This window comes from Mus caroli, unplaced genomic scaffold (genome assembly GCF_978045245.1).
Source record: "Mus caroli unplaced genomic scaffold, Mus_caroli_1 scaffold_16, whole genome shotgun sequence".
In the NCBI taxonomy this organism is placed as follows: domain Eukaryota; kingdom Metazoa; phylum Chordata; class Mammalia; order Rodentia; family Muridae; genus Mus; species Mus caroli.
This window is the reverse complement of record NW_028227271.1, coordinates 71826068-71844728: the sequence shown is the minus strand read 5'-3', so window position 1 is coordinate 71844728 and position 18661 is coordinate 71826068. Positions and strand designations below refer to the sequence as shown.

Sequence of the window (18661 nt, the reverse complement as noted above, 5' to 3'; positions counted from 1 at the left end):
TGATCTGTGTTGCACGTTTCAGTCTGACTTTGTATGTATTAGTATAAAGCACATGCTTCAAGAAGAAAATCAAGTAGGAGAAACCTGGAGAGAACTTTGGACAGTTTATTTTAAAGTGCTTTCTTTAATTTCATCTTTCCCAGTACTGAGATAGGATTCAGACCTTATCTATGCCAGCCAAGTATCTGCTCACGGTACCTGAGGCCTGCAAGTTCTTCCAGAATGTCACATAACAAACAAACCTCCACGAGATTTGAAAAGGTTGCCTCTCCTACCTGCAGCTTCCTCACTGCTGGACAGAAACGAAACTACCTTCTTTCCTTGTAAATTAGTCACTGGTGCCACATTCTTATCTTGTGTGTGTTCCAACCAGTGGCTGCTCAATGGCGCTCCTTCCTCTTCCACTGGCTTATGAAAATTACTTCTTTGGGTTTTATTTGCTGTCACACATGTCGAGTAACCCCTTCGCTCCTTTTCTGTGCCATTGTTATTAACTCATTTCTTTGCGTGTATATTTAGAAAGAGAATTCTAAAAGTATCTCTCTGCCTAAAGCCCTCATGACAAGCCAGATCCACAAAAAGAGCAGAGACTGGCAAGTGTGGTGGATCTCAATAGGAAAGAGTGGGATGGTTGCCAGGGATAACTAGAAATACCTAGGGACATGGCTCAGATGTCATAAAAGGTGAATGTTACATTACATTCTACCTTCATATGCCAGTGTTCAAGCCAGGAGGGACTTAAAAAGCAGAAACTCATTTCTCTCTCAGCTGGAGAAAAATATTTTTATAGACGTTCCTTACACACTCATGTTAGATCATCCACAAGAATTAGGTCCTATGTTTATCCTAGGATCAAGCCCTGACCAAAGTCACCAGGAGTCTGTTGATTTTGGGCCTGAGGCAAGGCTTTCTAACCATGATGGCAGGGAAAACATGTCAATGGTCAAAGATGCTAACCTCCTGGAAGTCAATGCAGAAAGAAGACAGGGGTCCAGTGATTAAACCACATCCCATGAACTACTGATTGTAGCCATAGTAACAAATTCCCCAAGAAAGAAGGTAGCTGTGGCCTGTCTGGTGGTGAGGAAGCTGCATACAGGAGAGGCAGCATCTTTGATAGGCCTTACTTACAGTTCGTTGAGTGGTAAACTTGATGTAGTGACCCATTAGTAATGGTATTGTCCTCGCAGTCCATTTGCTTCTGAATCCTGCTCCATCTAGGAACCTGTTTTTTAACATGTGAGTGTTCAGAATATTTATATTCAAACTGTGACTGATTCAACAGGCTAGGGCCCACCATTAGCGCTGGGCTTGAGTACAAACATCGGATAATTCTGGGGGATCATTGGAATAAAGACTCTCAAACCCCTCCTATTCAGAAGGTTTCTTTCATAAAATCTTGCTTACTCGGGTATTCTTATCCAAGCCTCTTTGAATTACAAAACTGAGAATTTCATGTTCCCCACAGAGCAAGCAATTCATTTCAAGGAAACACATAGGTTAGCCTTGTGGGTGATTTATTTTCCATTTTCTTTTCTTCGTCATTGTGACACTACTTCTTCTTTGCCAGTTATAAACACTGGATTTTGCTGTACAGCATGCAGACAGCTACATGTCCAAGTCACTGCTCTGCCTCACTCCTTTGTATTCTCACGGTGACATACAACGCAGGTGAACCCTAAGGGAATACTCGTTGCCCCAAATCTTATAATCTTCCTCCAATCATCTCTTCTTCTAGAAGTTCTAACCAGTATTTAGAGGACCAAGAAATTAAAAAAGAAAAAATGTCTTTACCCTATGCTATCCTTTCCTCCTTCTCTGAGAAGTGAGATGAAAATAAGTGGCCAACTGTATTTAGGAACTCAGTTTCTTCACTGACTCTCCTTACCAAAGCTGTCTGTCCTTGGTCAGGACAGTTCAACCTGTCACTCCCACCGGTCCTGGATTCAGCTGATGACTGTCATGGTGTGTGGAGGGAGCCTGGAGTATCTTTCCTTTGCCCTCCTTTCAGTTCAGGACAACGTTTCTGCCAGGGCTCCATGATGAGATGACTTAGGCTATGCCTGGCAGTGTCTGTCAAGCTCTGACTCACCTTACTCCTGCACTCCTACCTATTTTCCCACCTGCCAACTAAGGATGGCTGAAGCTCCTTGCACAGATGGTCCCTGGGTTACACAGCATCTCCAGGACTTTGCTTAATGCTCTCTTGTCTCATTGCCTCCATGTATAATCCTATAAACTGCCATTTTGCCTCCTGGTGGGGTCATGACAAACTCACACATGTATTCTTCAGTGTGATGCCCCAACTATTATAGCTACATTTCTTTCTGTGACCTGTGTGTGTGTGTGTGTGTTTGTAGGCTTGCTTTTTCCTAAGCTAGAAGTAATGTTCTAGAGGCTTCTGCTTCCTTCTCTAACATTAGGACTAGATCAGAGTCTCAAACAGAAAAGTTCATCTGTCCATGACGAAGTCATTTTATATAAAATGTTACAGTTGGGGTAATGTGTTAACCTGCCTGAATGTCTATGTTCTGCATATCACTGTTTGAAGCTCTTCAACTTATCTTGACTTATACATTTGCTTAGATTCACTGTTTAGATATCTGTATCAGATTTGTTTTCATATGGAGTTGGCCTGCCTAGGGGGCCTGGCATCTGTCTGCCATGCACAGAGAAGCAAGCCATAGACCCCAGCACCACGGGGCATCGTGCAGCTCTGAGCTCTACAGTCCTTTGATTCCTAGTTTGTCTGCTCACCAAAAGCTCAAACTTTTCAGCTGACTGTTTCATTCCTGAATGTTGACAGCCAATGGTATAAACCTGCCCGTGATTTTTAAAAGTATACAGTATTTTCAATGTGAAAATGCCCACAATATCAGTAGCTCACCTTCATCTTCTCATCTATAGTAAGAGTTTTTGTCCCAAATTCCTCTTCCCAGAAAAATGCCTCTGGCCAGGTCTGTGGACATTTGAGCAGTTTCTTCTCATCTGTATCTAGTCTGCTTTGAGACACGCACATGAATACCAGTGCAGAAGCATATAGCTCTCATTCATCAGAAACCAGAATGGAAGCAACATCCTACCTGATTACATGTGTTACTCAGGGCAGCCTTGGGCTATCTGCTTGGCAGGCACAGGTGTGCTATTTCCTGTAGGTAGCTCCCAGCATACCTCATAGGTAGACATTTCTTATCACTTCTCATTTCCATCTCAGGCAGACATGCAGGAGAGTCCATGAGAGTCTTGTCCCTGTTCATTATCCTGGGGCACAGTCCAGGGTAGCTCCTCCCTGTCTCAGAGAGTCAACACATTCTACAAAGAGCAGCAGTGACCTATATGAATAGTCAAGATAGCATGGGTTGTGTATATATGGATATGATACAAATCGCCCTGCTTAATTGATGCCTAGTCTCTGAACAAGAGACATGGGCTTTTTACATCAAAAACAAGAATAACCATGTTTATGTCTCAGGCAAGGGTCAGTGTACGAGTATTATCATAGACCCAGTTAAGTAATGGATCAAAGCAATAATGATATTGGGCATCAATGTGAAAAATATCCAAAGTTAGAACTTTACTGATTTAACAAGAGCACCTGGAAAGTCAGAAGCTTGTATCATCTTGTCTGTAGAAGCATGTGCTTTCCAGGGAACCCTGAGGTCCAAGTAGGAGTTGTGGCCAGAAGTGTTATTTATGTCCCAACCACACTCAAACCCACCATTCAGCATTCTGTCTGCAGTGACCTGCAGAAGTCTCCGAGACTGTACTCTCAGCTCTCTCTCAGTGTCTCTGCCTTGCATTCCTTCTTCCAAACCCAATGACAATAAGGTGTCTGTCGCTAGCTCTCCATGACAGGGAACAACCCAGCCATATGACCCTCTGACACATTTATTCCTCTGACATCACACAAGCTGTCTTTGGCAGCTGCTTTATAGGTTCCTTTCCACTCTGTACAACTCAACACAAGCATTGCACAAGCTTGTTGCCCATCCTCAGCAGCAGCCCTGCTGTCCCCTCAGTAGCTGTTACATAAGTCTTAAGCAGATGCCAAGACCTTCCTGGTCAGCATACAAACTCTGAGAGGTGTTCATAGTATAGCTTTGGCAAGAAGAAGCCTGAGCTGAAGGAGCAATAGGAACTAACCAGTACCCCCAGAGCTCCCAGGGACTAAACCATCAACCAAAGAGTACACATGGAGGGACCCATGGCTCCAGATACATATGTAGCAGAGAATGGCCTAGTCAGTCATCAATGGAAGGACAGGTCCTTGGTGTTGTGAAGGCTCAATGCCCCAATGTAGGGGAATGCCAGGACAGAGAAAGTTGAGTGGGTGGGTTGGTGAACAGGTGGGGAGGTAATGGGATAGGGGGCTTCAAAGGGAAAACAAGGAAAAGGGATAACATTTGAAATGTAAATAAAGAAAATATCAGAGAAGGGGAAGGAAGAAGAAGAAGAAGAAGAAGAAGAAGAAGAAGAAGAAGAAGAAGAAGAAGAAGAAGAAGAAGAAGAAGAAGAAGAAGAAGAAGAAGAGAAGGAAGAAGAAAAGGAAGAAGAAGAAGAAAGAAGAATCCTGAGAACTGTAGCAATCTCATTGCTCATGGGAGCACTGAGATGTGCTTAGCATCAAACATTGTCACTGGGAGGTAACATATGAGCCTAGCCTGGATTACTCTTTCATGGGCTTTCGTTGTTTTAAGGTGTATAAAGCTCTGCATCAGATGTGTATGTCCATGGGCTTTTCCTGTTCCTTGGGTTACCCATATTGGTGGGCAGTTGTACCAAAACCTCATTCCTGAGTCATTAACTTTTACACCCCCACTTTTCTTCTGCCTCCTTGCTCTTCCTCTCTCTCTGTTCCTCACTCCTTCCTCTTTCTGCTTCTTTTCCTTCCCACTCCCTCTTTCACATCATCTCTAGCAGTGGCCTATCCTGCATGACTTTGAAATCTTCCCATACATGATGCCAACTTTAATTTTCTTAAAATTTTAAAGGAGTTGTGATTGCCACTTGAGAGAGATACCTGTTGACTTTGTGTCTGTTTTTTTTTTCTTCTTCAGCTTTACCCTTTCTGACAATGATGCTTGTATTTGCCTTCCAGACCAGAAATCTCACTGTAGATGGGAGCTTTGGCCCGTGGTCTCCGTGGACACCCTGTACACACACTGATGGCACTGCTGTGGGCTCCTGCCTCTGCCGGTCCCGCTCCTGTGACAGCCCAGCTCCTCAGTGTGGGGGCTGGCAGTGTGAGGGCCCTAGAATGGAGATCACCAACTGTTCCAGGTATGTGCCCCAGATCATGCTAATGTACAGTCTTGTTTTATCTCAGATTGTGGAGGTATCTGGCAGCCTTTCTTAATACAAGCTATCCTTTAGTAGATGAAGGTTACCCATCACTTAGCAATTATGTCATTTGTAGGGAAAAATTCAAACTATAGGTTAAGCTATAAATTTAAATTGTTTATAAGTTCATCACTGAATAGGAAAATATTACTACTTTATGCAATATAATTGGCTTCTTTGATGAGAATATCCATTACTTAAGGTCTTCCTGAAATATGTAACCGTTAATCCCATACTATACCGTATCAATAGTAGTCAAGGTTGTGAATGACTTTGGTGAAATAGATGCATTTTGGTTGTCTTTTATTTCTAAATATACTTTATTATTCTATATGTACAGTAGCTTGGTTGCATATGGCTTTGTGTGATTCTGAATTAAATACTCCCTTTCATTTTTTTAAACAATATTGGCTTGAAATAATTGACAAAAGTTCCACTTGTTCTCAACATGAAGGCTTTATATAGGACTGTGCATGCACACTGCTTTTAGATTTAATAGAATGTGCTGTATGTAACTTCGGGTCTTTCTTCTTTCTCAGGGACACTTTTGTGTGTTATAGCAGATGTGTCAGGAGTCAAGTAAAATTGAATTTTATAGGTTAAGGATTCAGTTCTAATACTGTGCAGTTAAATACCATTCTAATAGGCTGAAATTTTAATAACTAAATTTCCTTAACAGTTTCAAACATAGTAGGTACATTTGGGATGGTTTGAGTTTTTGCATTTAATGCCAACTGTAAGGGAACTCACAGCCACAGAGGTTACCAGTATGCTCTGTGTGCTCAAAGACTGTTCCTTACCTCCCTGAGGCCACACAACCAAATGGTTCACCTCTAGTACAAAGGCATTGGCAATAGATGCAGATGGGGCTTGACTAAGCTGGCTTGATTGAGGTATTTGAATCACTTCCTCTCCTACAGGAATGGAGGCTGGACTCCTTGGACCTCCTGGTCTCCCTGCAGCACGACCTGTGGCATCGGCTTCCAGGTGCGACAGCGATCCTGCAGCAACCCCACGCCCAGGCATGGTGGGCGCGTGTGCGTGGGCCAGAACAGGGAGGAAAGGTAGGTTCTAGCTGTGTTCCTGTACCAGCATCCATGCACTTCCTGTCATTCGGGTGGGGCCGGTTGCACTTTGGGATCTAGCTTAGTTTATCTACAGCATTCCTCTCAGCTAAGCTAATCCGTCCCTTGTTTTTCTGACATCTTTCAATTTTGACCTGAGGTTCCCATGAAGAACTTCATTATGATCCAGTTCCCCTGCATGTTTGAACTGGGAATCCAATCTCAAGTCACTTGAGATTGCTTAGAAACCGAGGGCACCTGTGTGCTGGGCTTCTGTATACCCAGAAAGTGAACCTGCCTGCTGGAGAATGTGTGCTGAGTTATTTTAGTTAGCCTGTCTCAGGAGCTGCAAATCCCAGCAGGTCCTGGTGGTGATAAAGACGTTCCCATTAGGCTGGGGGTGGGGGTGGGGAACAGCCAAGTGAGAAGAACCTCAGGGGAGGCTTTATCTGTGTACCCTCTGGTCAACCACAGTGCAAGCTGGTTTTCATGAAGAGTTTCAGGGTTCAGTGCTCCCATCTAAATGTCCCATCTGAGACTTGGATCTAACATGGTATTTTTATTGTTTTGTTATAGAATTAATCATTTTCCATTGACTCTAAAATCAATCTTTGTTCCTTTTTCTTTCCCTTGCCTACTGAATGCATATTCTACTCTGTCACTATTGTGAGTGAAAAGCTATAGGTGAAGTTCACAGCATTTTTAGGACACATACACATGCGTGCGTGCACACGCGTGCACGCGAGTGCACACACACACACACACACACACACACACACACACACACCTACACCTATTTGAAAGGCTACCAGTGCCTTTTAATGAAAAAATAGAGAATTCGACTTAATATTACAGGTTCAGGGAGTCTCATAAAAATACTATATGTCTGTAGCAGAAGATGGCCTTGTCGACCATCATTGGGAAGAGAGGCTCCTTGGTCTTGCAAACTTTATATGCCTCAGTACAGGGGATCACCAGGGCCAAGAAGTGGGAGTGAGTGGGTAGGGGAGCAGGATGGGGAGGGGGTATAGGGGACTTTCGGGATAGCATTTGAAATGTAAATGAAGAAAATATCTAATAAAAAACTGAAAATGTAAAAAACAAAAATACCATATGTCTGTTTGTGGCCATATACTTTTATAAACAAAGAACAGGGTTCCTGGTTTTTGCATAGTTGTACAGTGGGTATGGAGTAAATCTTGGTAGCACTCAGAAGACCATTTCTCTTCTTTAGCCATCCAGTTTCTTACTTACCAGTTACGATGACTGTGCTCCTTTTGACTAAGAAAGAAAGGAAGGCTGCTGTCACACAGAGATAGGGTTTGTCATTTCTGAAAAGGTCCCCTGAGACAGTCCTGTGCAGGCTATCTGTAGTGTTCCATCTAACACCAGTTGATAGGTGAGAAAGCTGACCAGTGAGTTCACTTCTTAATGTATTTTCCAACATCCCACTTGAGTGAAATCACTTCTGTCTGTGCAAACACTTCTCTGAGTCCAGGTATTGCACAGACACAGGAAGGACAAAGCTGCATAACTCTGTGGCTGAATGCTCTGTGTTCTGTCTCTAGACTTAACCGTTCATAAAGCCATACTTTCACAAACGGATTTTATAAACATTGGTTAGTGTGTTTAGGTGTCTTACACCTAACATGTGTTTGTTTACAGGAGACATGTTTTGGGTGGGGTTGGAGAAGGATTGCTTGATAGAGGAAAATTTTACTTCAGATTATAAAGAGATGGTGTTAAGAATGTGGACTTTGTATGGGTTTTGTAAACTGATACATCTCTATTGAATACACTTCTAAAGAACTAACAGGAGTTCCTGAAAGAAAACAAACAAACAAAAAACACCAAATACTTGATGTACCATGGTCTCTGTAAGCAAAAATTTCTTAGATTTCCTGCGGTGTTAGATGGGGAGATCACCACACCAAAGAAAACCTGTCCTGATCTGGCAGTGGCTTTACTTGATGATTGGATTAAGGGAGGTGGTGTGCACAATTCTAGGGCCAGGCATATGAAATAATTTATAGAATTTTGTGATATTTAAATAGCTTTAAAACTCAAAGAAGCCTAAAACGGTGACAAGAGAACAAATTGATTCTCTCCTCAAATTCGATTAGTGCCAGCAGTATAGTTAATGATTTCTGCAAAAAGGTTTCAATGTGTGGCCTGATCTAGTAGGAACTTAGCCTCAAGTACAATCTCCTGGGAATTTTTACATCATTTTTTACATGTGCTATAAGATGTATGAATACTCTTTCTTTTTCTAATATTTCTTGGAACAAATATCTTGAGGGGCAAGAACATAGTAGAGACATCAACTCTCCAAAGGTCACCCATAAGGTGGGATAAGGCAGACCTTGTTACAGGTACCAAAATGGAATTGGGATAGTTTTATCCTGCTCTGTCACTATGGCTCCATCAACTAAAACAAAAACAACATGCAATTACTGCTCCACTCTCTCAGTGGAACCTCATGCCAGGACTTCTGTATTGTCAGCCAAATACTTCACCAAGCCCTTGACAACTGAGCCTTCCTAGTGTTGCTTCCAACTCGGCACAAACTGAACTTATGAACTAATTACCATATTCACTCATCTATCCATAGTGGCTCAGTATGAAGGATATCATGGTCCCTGCCCACACTGCAGAGAAGGGGATTGTAGTGTGATAGAGCACGTCTCATTGGTGTCACTTTGGATTCTGCCTACTGTAGACAAAGTCTCTGTTCCCAAATCACCCATGCCCTACCATGTGCCTTTCATCTATTTACAGGGTCCCCAAAGCCATATGTCATTAAATTATACCCCAAAAGCTCAAAGGTCTATAAATCTCAATACAAAAAAAAAAAAAGTTAAATGCAATCAACATTCACACTATACAGCAGTGGTAGTGGGCAACAACCGATAGCTATGACCATGCCTTCTCAAAAAAAAAAAAAAGGAGAAATGGGAGTTACCTCAATATTTTCTCCAAAGGAATCCTGGAGTATAGCCAGGTGAGTGTTGGGAGTTACTTAGGATGTGGGTATTCTGCTCCATGGTCCTTGGATCAGCCTTGTGCACTCTTAGCTCAGCGCCCTGAAATCTCTTTCCTCTCTCATAAAGTCAGCAGATGTTTGCAGCTGGGAAGTTTCACCAGAGCTGGTAAAACATGCATCGCCATCCTTCCTGCCAGTATAATATGCCCAATAGCATCACCTTAGCAGTTCCCATGGTCCCCTCCTTGGGATTTGTTCTTCTAAACAAAAGGCGGTCCCAGACCTTTCTGAGCAGTCCTCTGGCTTACAGTCCTGCTGAGGTGGCTGGATCACAGCAACTGGCAGATTGCTATGCTCCTTCTGGGTGACTAAGGGGGTCCCTGAGTTAAACTCTTGCTCTTGGACTCTAGTGGACTCTGTGCATTGTTACAGTCTGTCCTCTTTCTTCAGTTTTGTTGGGGTTTCCTCAAGAAGTTTAACAGACATGCCCCAGCTTTCCCTGGCAGTGTATGATGGTTTGCATAAGTTTGATGTCTGGAAATCTTATATTTGAGTGCTTAGTCACTACGGAGTAGAAGTCTGAATGAATTAAATGGATTAGGAGTTACGACTTTGTTGGAGGAACTCTGCTATGGGAAGTGAGCTTTGATGGTTTAAAAGCACATGCTGGACCCAATATCCCTCTCCACTTCCTCCATCTCTTTCTGCCTATGGATCAGGATGCTCTAAACTACTGTCTAATGCCTGCATGTCTCCATGTCCCAACCATGACGATAATAGACTAAACCTCTGAAACTGTAAACAAGCCACAATTACGTGCTTTCTTCTGTAAACTGCCTTGGTCATGGTATCTCTTCACAGCAACAAAACATTAAATAAGATACAGCACTTGAGTACTAGGGAGCTACTTCTTAATTTTTGCCATCAGCAAAGTCTGATCTATGTGCCACCTGAACCTTGTTCTTTGAATAGTCAACCCCTTGTTTTTTCTCTTTCTATACCATGACTTGCAGGAAGACAGTAGCACTGTAACACTTTGCTCTGAAATGTATATATACGTGTAACTTCTTTCACACGTCTTTGTTCTACTTCTCATATCACTATAGAGAGTGATTTTAGAAGGCTTGTAGCTTTCTGGAACTACATTATACTCTTTATTTAAAAAAAAATACTGTACCATTTTTATAATTTTATTATGTTAAAACAATAAACAACATATATTAGTTACTTAACCATTTTCAGTGCAGAATTCATTGACATTAATTAAACTCTCGCTTTTTGTGCAAAAATTACCACTCCTCATTTCCAGAATTTTGTCATTACCACTAAGCAATATTATCCCATACCATCATTCTCCAGGTCCCTGGAAATCCTGTTGACTATTCTGCCTGTTAATTTACATTCTGTGTATCTCATATAACTGGAAAGCTGTAACGTCCATCCCTTTGTGCCATGTTTGCTTTACTTAGCATAATGTTTTTAAGCTCCATTAGTATGGCAGCTTATATCAGAACTCTATTTCTTTCTGGATGCATGGTGGTATCCTCTTGTCTGACTACATCTTTTGTTTAATCAGTTTCCAATCAGTGAACACAGGTCATCTCTTCCCCTTGCCTATTTAAACAGGACTAGAATGAACACTGGCTTGTTGAATTTCCTGTTCCAATTATCTTGCATAAGTCTCTACGAAAGGAAGTGCAGCTTGGGTGTCCCGCTTTAGAGGGATGCCCACTGTGGCTTCACCGTGGTCTGTTCTCACCAGAAAGCATAGACTTCTAGTTTGCTCACATTCCTGCCAGTGCTTATTATTGCTGGGTTGGGTTTGGAGCCATCCTACTGGATGTGAAGAATTGGTATCTCACTGTGCTTTAGATTTAGATTCTACTAACATCTGCATGATGGTGAGCACCCTCTCCTGTGCTTACTTTCTATCTCATTGGAAGAAGTCTCTATTCCCCTTGTTAGTCAGTTTTCTAACTGAGCTTTTTTTTTTTCTGCTGTAGTTCTGCAGTTTATTTCCTTCTAAACCTTCTCTGTCAGGTTCTACAAAGTCTAAGCTCCTAATATTCAATATATAATGATTTAGACTTTACCTCTGCTTCTCAAAATTCCCACTTCCACCTACTTTTGGGCCTCAGAGCCATTTTCAATGAATTTTTTTGTTGTTTTCGTACCTCTTAGCACTGTACTCCATGGTACCTTGTCTGTATGAAAGTCTTTGTGTTTCTGTGAGTTCCCAGACTGGATGTAACTCCCCTGCTTCTGTAAATTCAGGCTGTCAGGAGGCTTCAGTAAAGAAGCCCTGGCTTTGGCCTCAGAGGCACTCCTGAGTCCAGATCTGCTTCCTAGTTTGTGCTGCTGTGGGAAGCTTACATGTTTAGTAGGCTGTCAGGCTGAGGACTGCAGTTTCTTGGTGCATCTTTATTCAAGGCTACTGCCAGTTAAAGTTAGAAAGGAAGAGAGGGTTTTGAAATAAAGCTACTATTATCTGACATAGTCACAGAAGTGACATTGCCCTGTCCTGATAGCTATAAGTGACAAGCCTTTCCCATATTCAGTGGAGTACATAAATTGTGAGTTCTAAAATGTAAAGTGTATAGGCTCATATCAGAGATTGCCCAATATGATATCAAGATAAGGATCTCAGTGTCTAAGGAGAATATATCAGATGACATCTTACCTTTATGGAAATGTTTTTTGTTCTGTGATGAGGTAAAGTGATACTCAGTGTGGGAGTTACTGCTCTCTTCTGGTGTTGCTATTTTAAACATCCTGGGGTGTGTTTAATGGATACTCAGTTCTCTGATGCCATGAAAGGCTTAGTTCTTCCAGAATGTCCTGTAAAGGGATGACCAGTAAAGGTGAATCAAGCAAAACTGTTCCACCATAGGCTTCTGATAGGTTGGGCTAGCAGATTGCCATGAGGAACCTGCATAGACTGAAACAGATTAGAAAGAAATATGGTGAAGAGACAGAGTTGGTGCTGTAAACCTAGCCTCGATACAATTGCAGAATACAGTTAATTTTACAGAAAGTGGGCTTATGGAAAAAATGACAGTTTATACAAAGACGATGCTAGGTCATTAGTTAGCTTTTAAATGGAAAATAACAGTAATCATGAGAAAAATTAAAATGTTAATTTTTAATGCATCATAAAATGTGTCTGTGACTCTCCATGATTTCAGACACTGAAGACCTAATGGAGCCAGTAATGTGTTAAAGACATTAGCCCATTGTTTTTATAAGCCAGCAGACTGGTGAGATGAGAATCAAATGTTGGCCCATTGGGCAAATGCTTATCTATAATTAATAACAATCTAAGCAGCCTGAGATATCCTAGTGACTGCTTTCCATCTCACTCTTGCTTGTCCAGCTCACAGAAGAGGATGCCTGTGGAAGCATGGGTCAGCCCAGGGTACCCAGAGAGAAAAATGTTCTTCTCATCTTTGCAAAGAATCCAGACTCAGGGCCTTGGCAGGGTCCAGATGCTAACTAATGGCTCTAAGTTGGAATTCTCCATAAAGAGATAGCCTAGACATTTTTATTTCCCTGACCATTCCTGCTACAGGGTCTCAGCTCTACTAATCTTCATGTAGCTTGTTTCACAGAAATATAGAGTAAGAAAGAAAGAAAGGGAGATGTGGGTTGTTGGTGGCCCTAAGTCCCAAGGGGTAATTGATTAACACTGGTTCAAAGTCCAGAGCTCCATGCACAGGTAACCTTGCAGGAGATTTTTAACTGTAATAACATGCTGAGCATTCTCAGAGGTGGCCTGCTGTAGGCGAATACAAGAAAGTATTTGTGCACGCTGATTTATTTTGCTCTGGGGATGTTATAGCACAGCTGCTGTGCTCTTTATTAAAAGTCAAGGGCTTTATAGGCAATTTTAGTAGGATTTCCTTTGCCTTCTCTGCTTTGTGTATGTGTGTGTGTGTGCCTGTGAGTACCCATATTAATTGGACATTGAAACTAGGGAAGAGCAGTAGAAAGAGCCCTCACATTTAAGATATTAGTGAGCCATCTTCTATATGCAAGACGCCCTTTTATCCCTTGTTCTCCCTCCTGTGAGCTACATGCAGGTATTTTTAATTAAACGTGAATTGTTCTGAATTCTGAGTTTTCTTGACTCCCCTTAACCTGTTCTCAAAAATAAACAGCAGCTTCTTCCTGGAACTCTCCAGACATCAAATTATACATGAATATTTACTATTGTAACTCCAGACTTGCTACAAGGAAATTCTGTCCCTACCTTTTTCTTAACTCTCATTTATACCTAGAGATATCTCTGTTTCTGTTTCTGTGTGTGTCTCTCTCTCTGTGTGTTTCTGTGTCTCTGTGTTTGTATCTCTGTCTCTTTTCTGTCTCTCTCTGTCTTTCTCTGTGCCTCTCTCTTCTGTTTAGAAGGTCCCACCTCCAGTAGAGTACATAAGAGTGTTCAGTGGCATTGATCCTCAGAGCACACACATTTTGGAGTATGTGCTGCCATCTTTACAGCAATTCCACATATTTTTCCCATGGTAAATACTGAAAAGACAAAGAATGCCAACTGCACAGGGCCAATGTGTCCATGATTTTAGATGCTAACCTGCTTTCTAGGATGGTACTAAAGTATCAAGAGATTCCTTCGTCCATGACATTGTTCACTGCCTCTCCCTAGAAGTGAGATGGGGGATCTGGACTGCACTGCCCATCCTTTATACAGTCACACAGTTGCTTTAGGATATTTCCACCATGCCCAGTACCATCCAGCTCTCCAGCACCATCCTGTTTATCTAACCCATAGTGTTTCTCACTTTCACTGCCACAGTCAGACACCACTGGCTAATGTTTGCTCCCCGGGCTCTTCCTGCTTGTGACTGCCCCTTACTAAGGTTCAGACTCCAGACTGAGCTCAGAGAACTTCTAGTGTCTTTGGGCTTCAGCCACCAGTGGGATGAGGCACCAGACATGAAGGAGTCTTTGGCCTCACTCTGATGGTGCTATTTTAGTTGTAGAATTCTATGAGGTGTTTCTTGGTTTTCTACTGTTCCGCAAAAGTGGATCATTCCATCTCATGTTCTCTCCTTATGTTCTGTCAACACTGTTACCTTTCTTGCTCCAGTCTCCCTTCTGGCCATTGATTATCATCCAAAACCCCAGCAGGTAGCCATTCTCTGCCCCTCACCCTATCTTTATATTTCAGCTTGGCCTTTCCTCTTTGCATCCTGTGTTCCTTCTTAATGTCTTGTTTTCCACCAGGGCTCCACCTATTTGATGGAAAACAACTGGACCTTATAAGATTATCTGTCAGAGAATCACATAACTCCTTTTTCGCTTTCTGGTTACCATTTACTCTTCTTTTCAACCCAGGATGCATCCACTTGGAGAACCAAGTTCAGTTTCGGTGTTCAGTAAATGATAAAGTAGCAGAAGTAATCATGACAGTATTTTATGCTGTGCACATTTTGAGAGTGTGTCTATTTTTCTCCAATCTTCTGAGGCTGTGAGCACCTAGTCAGCAACCCTTTTTTAACTCCCTTTGCACTTTACAAAATCCAGTTGTTATTAACAATGGTGTCATGAAGTTTGCTAGCTTAGCCCAGTAGATCTAAATCTTTACTGCCTGTTTCTTAAGGAAGATGGCCTTGCAAGTGGAAGGATGTGGTATGGGGGGAGTCTTATAATCTAATACTCCCTAGAGGCTAAGTCTAGATTTAGTAAATGGACAAATGGATTTAAATGGTCCCATAAATCACCAAAGGTATCATTAAATTTGGCTACATTCACAATTACATTCTTCCTCCATATGTTCTCTCACTTGTAGAATGCCAGTCCATTTCCCTCTTATGTTTGTTTCTCTCATTTCATTCCATTTCATATATAGTTATAAAGATTTTTAGAAAAACTTAAGTCATCATAGGCCTAAAAAAGAACTGGAGTATTTAACTTCAAAACTCACAAAATGGATGTATATATAAAAATGCAGAAATTAACTACTGTAAAAATAATTCTAACATTTGTAAAAATAGAATAATCAGATATTTAGCAATTTTTGGTCTTTTAACTGTAAATCCCTTGAAGTTGTTCTCAGAGTCTAAAAACTTAAAAACATAAGCTAAGCAGTAAGGGTCATAGGCCTTCAGGCCAAGCTTATGCTTAAATTCTTTGTCTTCAGAAGATTGTCGGCTTACTCGATTGAAAGATAAGAAACTCCAATTGAAGCTGTGTTGACTTTGAATTCATAACCTCCGTTATTGTTTGATGTTTATGCCTAGCAGATAATCTCCCTACCTAGATGTTTTCTGTATACTCCCATTTTGGGGTGTCTATTGAAGGGTGTTCTGTCTTGTTTCTCCTTTACTTGGCTGCACAGGAAGTTCCATCCTGCATTGTGAGTTTGGCATCCTCTTCGCTGTCTGCCACGCATCCCATTGTCTGTGCACACTCAGCATGGCCAGCACCACATCTGCCCCCCTGTATGGTACAAGCACTCCAGACACAGAAAGCCCCTCATGCAGAGCATGCCCATCTGTTCAACATCTGGCACAGGGATGGGAAATGAAAGAGTTGGTGGCCTCTTGAGCACTAAACAGCCTCTTTTCCTCTGGGTTTCCTTATTACAGATACTGCAATGAACATTTGCTCTGCCCACCACACGTGTTCTGGACAGGCTGGGGACCTTGGGAACGGTGCACAGCCCAGTGCGGGGGTGGCATTCAAGCCCGCCGGAGGACCTGTGAAAATGGGCCTGACTGTGCAGGATGCAATGTGGTAAGTAGCCACCTTACTCCCACAACCCATCGTGGAGAACACAGACTTGAAACCTCCTAGATGTCCTACACATGCAAGATGCTTCCAGCACGCTAGATGCTCACCACTCCTGATAGATGCTACACTAGGCCATCTGCACACACCAGGGATGGTGCTCACACTTGATCCACTGCCTACACTCGATATGTTGTTCACTATCTTTATGATTTGCACAGCTTGCATGCTATATGGGCGTAAAATGGGGAGGCATAAAATGTTCTAAACACCACCTTCTGTTTAAACGTCAACTCTGTAGACACTAGATGTTTTATAAACATTAAATGCTCTTTAAATACTGGATAAGTTTTGTTCATGTTCCTGTAGCTCTGAAGTTGTAGGGGGCATCAATCATGCAAGTGGCTCATATAAACAAGAATGTGGAGGGCATGGTGGAAATTTAAAGTACACGAATTAATCATTCACATATGTAATAAACTGGCTGAAGAATTGTCTAGATCTATGTAGAGAGCTATGACAAAATCTTGTGCCTAGAAAACTTTGGTCACTCCATTTGGTCTCATTAATGATTCTCTTGTACTGGACTCCCAGGACCATAGAATACAGTGTGCATATGATACTGTGTGGTGACAGAGAAATTGGCACCATTGTCAAAGTGAGTTGGTAACACATCAAAAGGAACAAAAGATCACTTATGGTTTTGTTTTTCTTCTGCCTTAGCAGATCATATTTCTTTTAACACTTTAAACTGCCAACTAAAAATTCATGTGTGCAGACTCTTTTCAAAAGGCCCATTGTTGTGTATCCTACCTTTTCTGTCAGGGTGGCTGACACTGAGTCTGGCTGGTAGCTCACCTCACTCACGTTCCCAGTGCCAGCCACAAGCTGGATGAGCTGTGGTGGTAAATGCTGGGTGAAACTCAACATGGCAAGTGCTGAATTGGCATTCTCTCTCAGTGGCCTTTGCTGTTGAATTTTTGATACTTCCACCTCTTGTTTCCTGAGACTAAGCAATGTCTTTTATGCTGCTGTAAAGCTTGTTTTATGAAATATATAACCTGAATGACTCCAGAGAACCAATGGGACTTTGGGGACAGGAAAAGGGTTATGAGGTACTGTATCAGTTCTTATGCCAAAGAAGGAGTATTTCCTTACTAGGATTTGCAAGTAGGTTTCTTTTCCCTCATAGGGCTAAAGCTATTTTACAGTTGCTAATAAAACATATTAGTGAACCTGAGCTCACATTGGACCATGAAAAAAATTCTTCATGTAGTATAGGTAAATTGTATAGATATGTAGATGTATGGATGGATGGAAGGAAGGAAGGGAGGGAGAGAGGGAGAGGGAGAGAGAGAGAGAGAGAGAGAGAGAGAGAGAGAGAGAGAGAGAGAGAGAGAGAGAGAGAGAAGAGAAGAGAAGAGAAGAGAAGAGAAGAGAAGAGAAGAGAAGAGAAGAGAAGAAAAGAAGGAAAGAGAAAGAAAAGTAGGGGAGAAAGCTAATGGAAAGATTGGATAGATGGGAGAATGGATGGATGGATGAATGGAAAGAAGGAAAGAAAGGAAGGGAGGGAGGGAGAGAGAGAAAAGAAAGGAAAATAAGAGAAAGAGAAAGAGAAACAAAAGTAGGGGAGAAAGATAATGGAGAGATTGGATAGACGGAAGGATGGACAGAAGGATGGATGGATGGATGGATGGATGGATGGATGGATGGATGGATAGATGGTAGATGGATGATTAGATAATGATGATAAAGAAGATAGATAGATAGATAGATAGATAGATAGATAGATAGATAGATAGATAGATAGAATTCCTGGTGCTAAAATTTAAAATTAGATATTATATCTAAATGATAAGCCCCTGAAGACATTCATGTCTACCTTCAGTCTTTGCTGAACTAATTCATTTTCTCCTATTGTGCTATCTGTGTGGGCTCTGTTCTTGCACATAAAATTTTTCTGTAGAAATCCATGAATTGATCCTGTACCTACATTCTAAACACTGTACAGGCCACAGAATTTGGAAAGCAGTACACAGCATCCTTATTGTAAATTGATGTCAATAATGACAATCATAGACAGATCATTCCACAGAAAGGCATATGAATGGAAATGAAACTTTGCCCTTGTGAAATTTCCAGTTTATGTGATAGGTTTGATTGCAGATGCAAATACTGATGGTATTCCAAAACATTAGTGTTTGTTTATTGTTATGATATAGCACAGTGGTTATAGAAACCCTAGCATATTTGAAGGGCAGATTTTTGACACAGAGGGCAGGCCTAGACCTCATGTGTGCATCTAAGTCATTCTCACTGGCCTCTGGATCTCTGTATCCTCAAGCATCAAGTCATTGTCCGGAATGAATGCTTTGATGACTCAGGCACTCCTTCTGTGGACGCTGAGGTACATCTCCAGCTGAAAGAATGACCATATCTAACAGTGTCCCTCCCTGGTGACTGAGCTCTTTGAAGACCTTAGAATGTGATGTACTTAGACACTGGTATACATACACAGGAGTCAGTTACA

General features: G+C 41.7%; 1 protein-coding gene across 4 annotated transcripts in view; it reads left to right on the top strand.

Moving 5' to 3' along the window:
* Positions 1–18661, top strand: part of Sema5a (semaphorin 5A) — a 460555-nt gene that overhangs the window by 386510 nt on the left and 55384 nt on the right. For all 4 annotated transcript variants that reach the window (XM_021182965.3, XM_085832019.1, XM_029469705.2 and 1 more), the window contains 3 exons: positions 5099–5280; positions 6261–6404; positions 15990–16137. In XM_021182965.3, coding sequence (XP_021038624.1) covers positions 5099–5280; positions 6261–6404; positions 15990–16137 — 474 coding nt within the window. The remainder of the gene's footprint in view (positions 1–5098; positions 5281–6260; positions 6405–15989; positions 16138–18661) is intronic.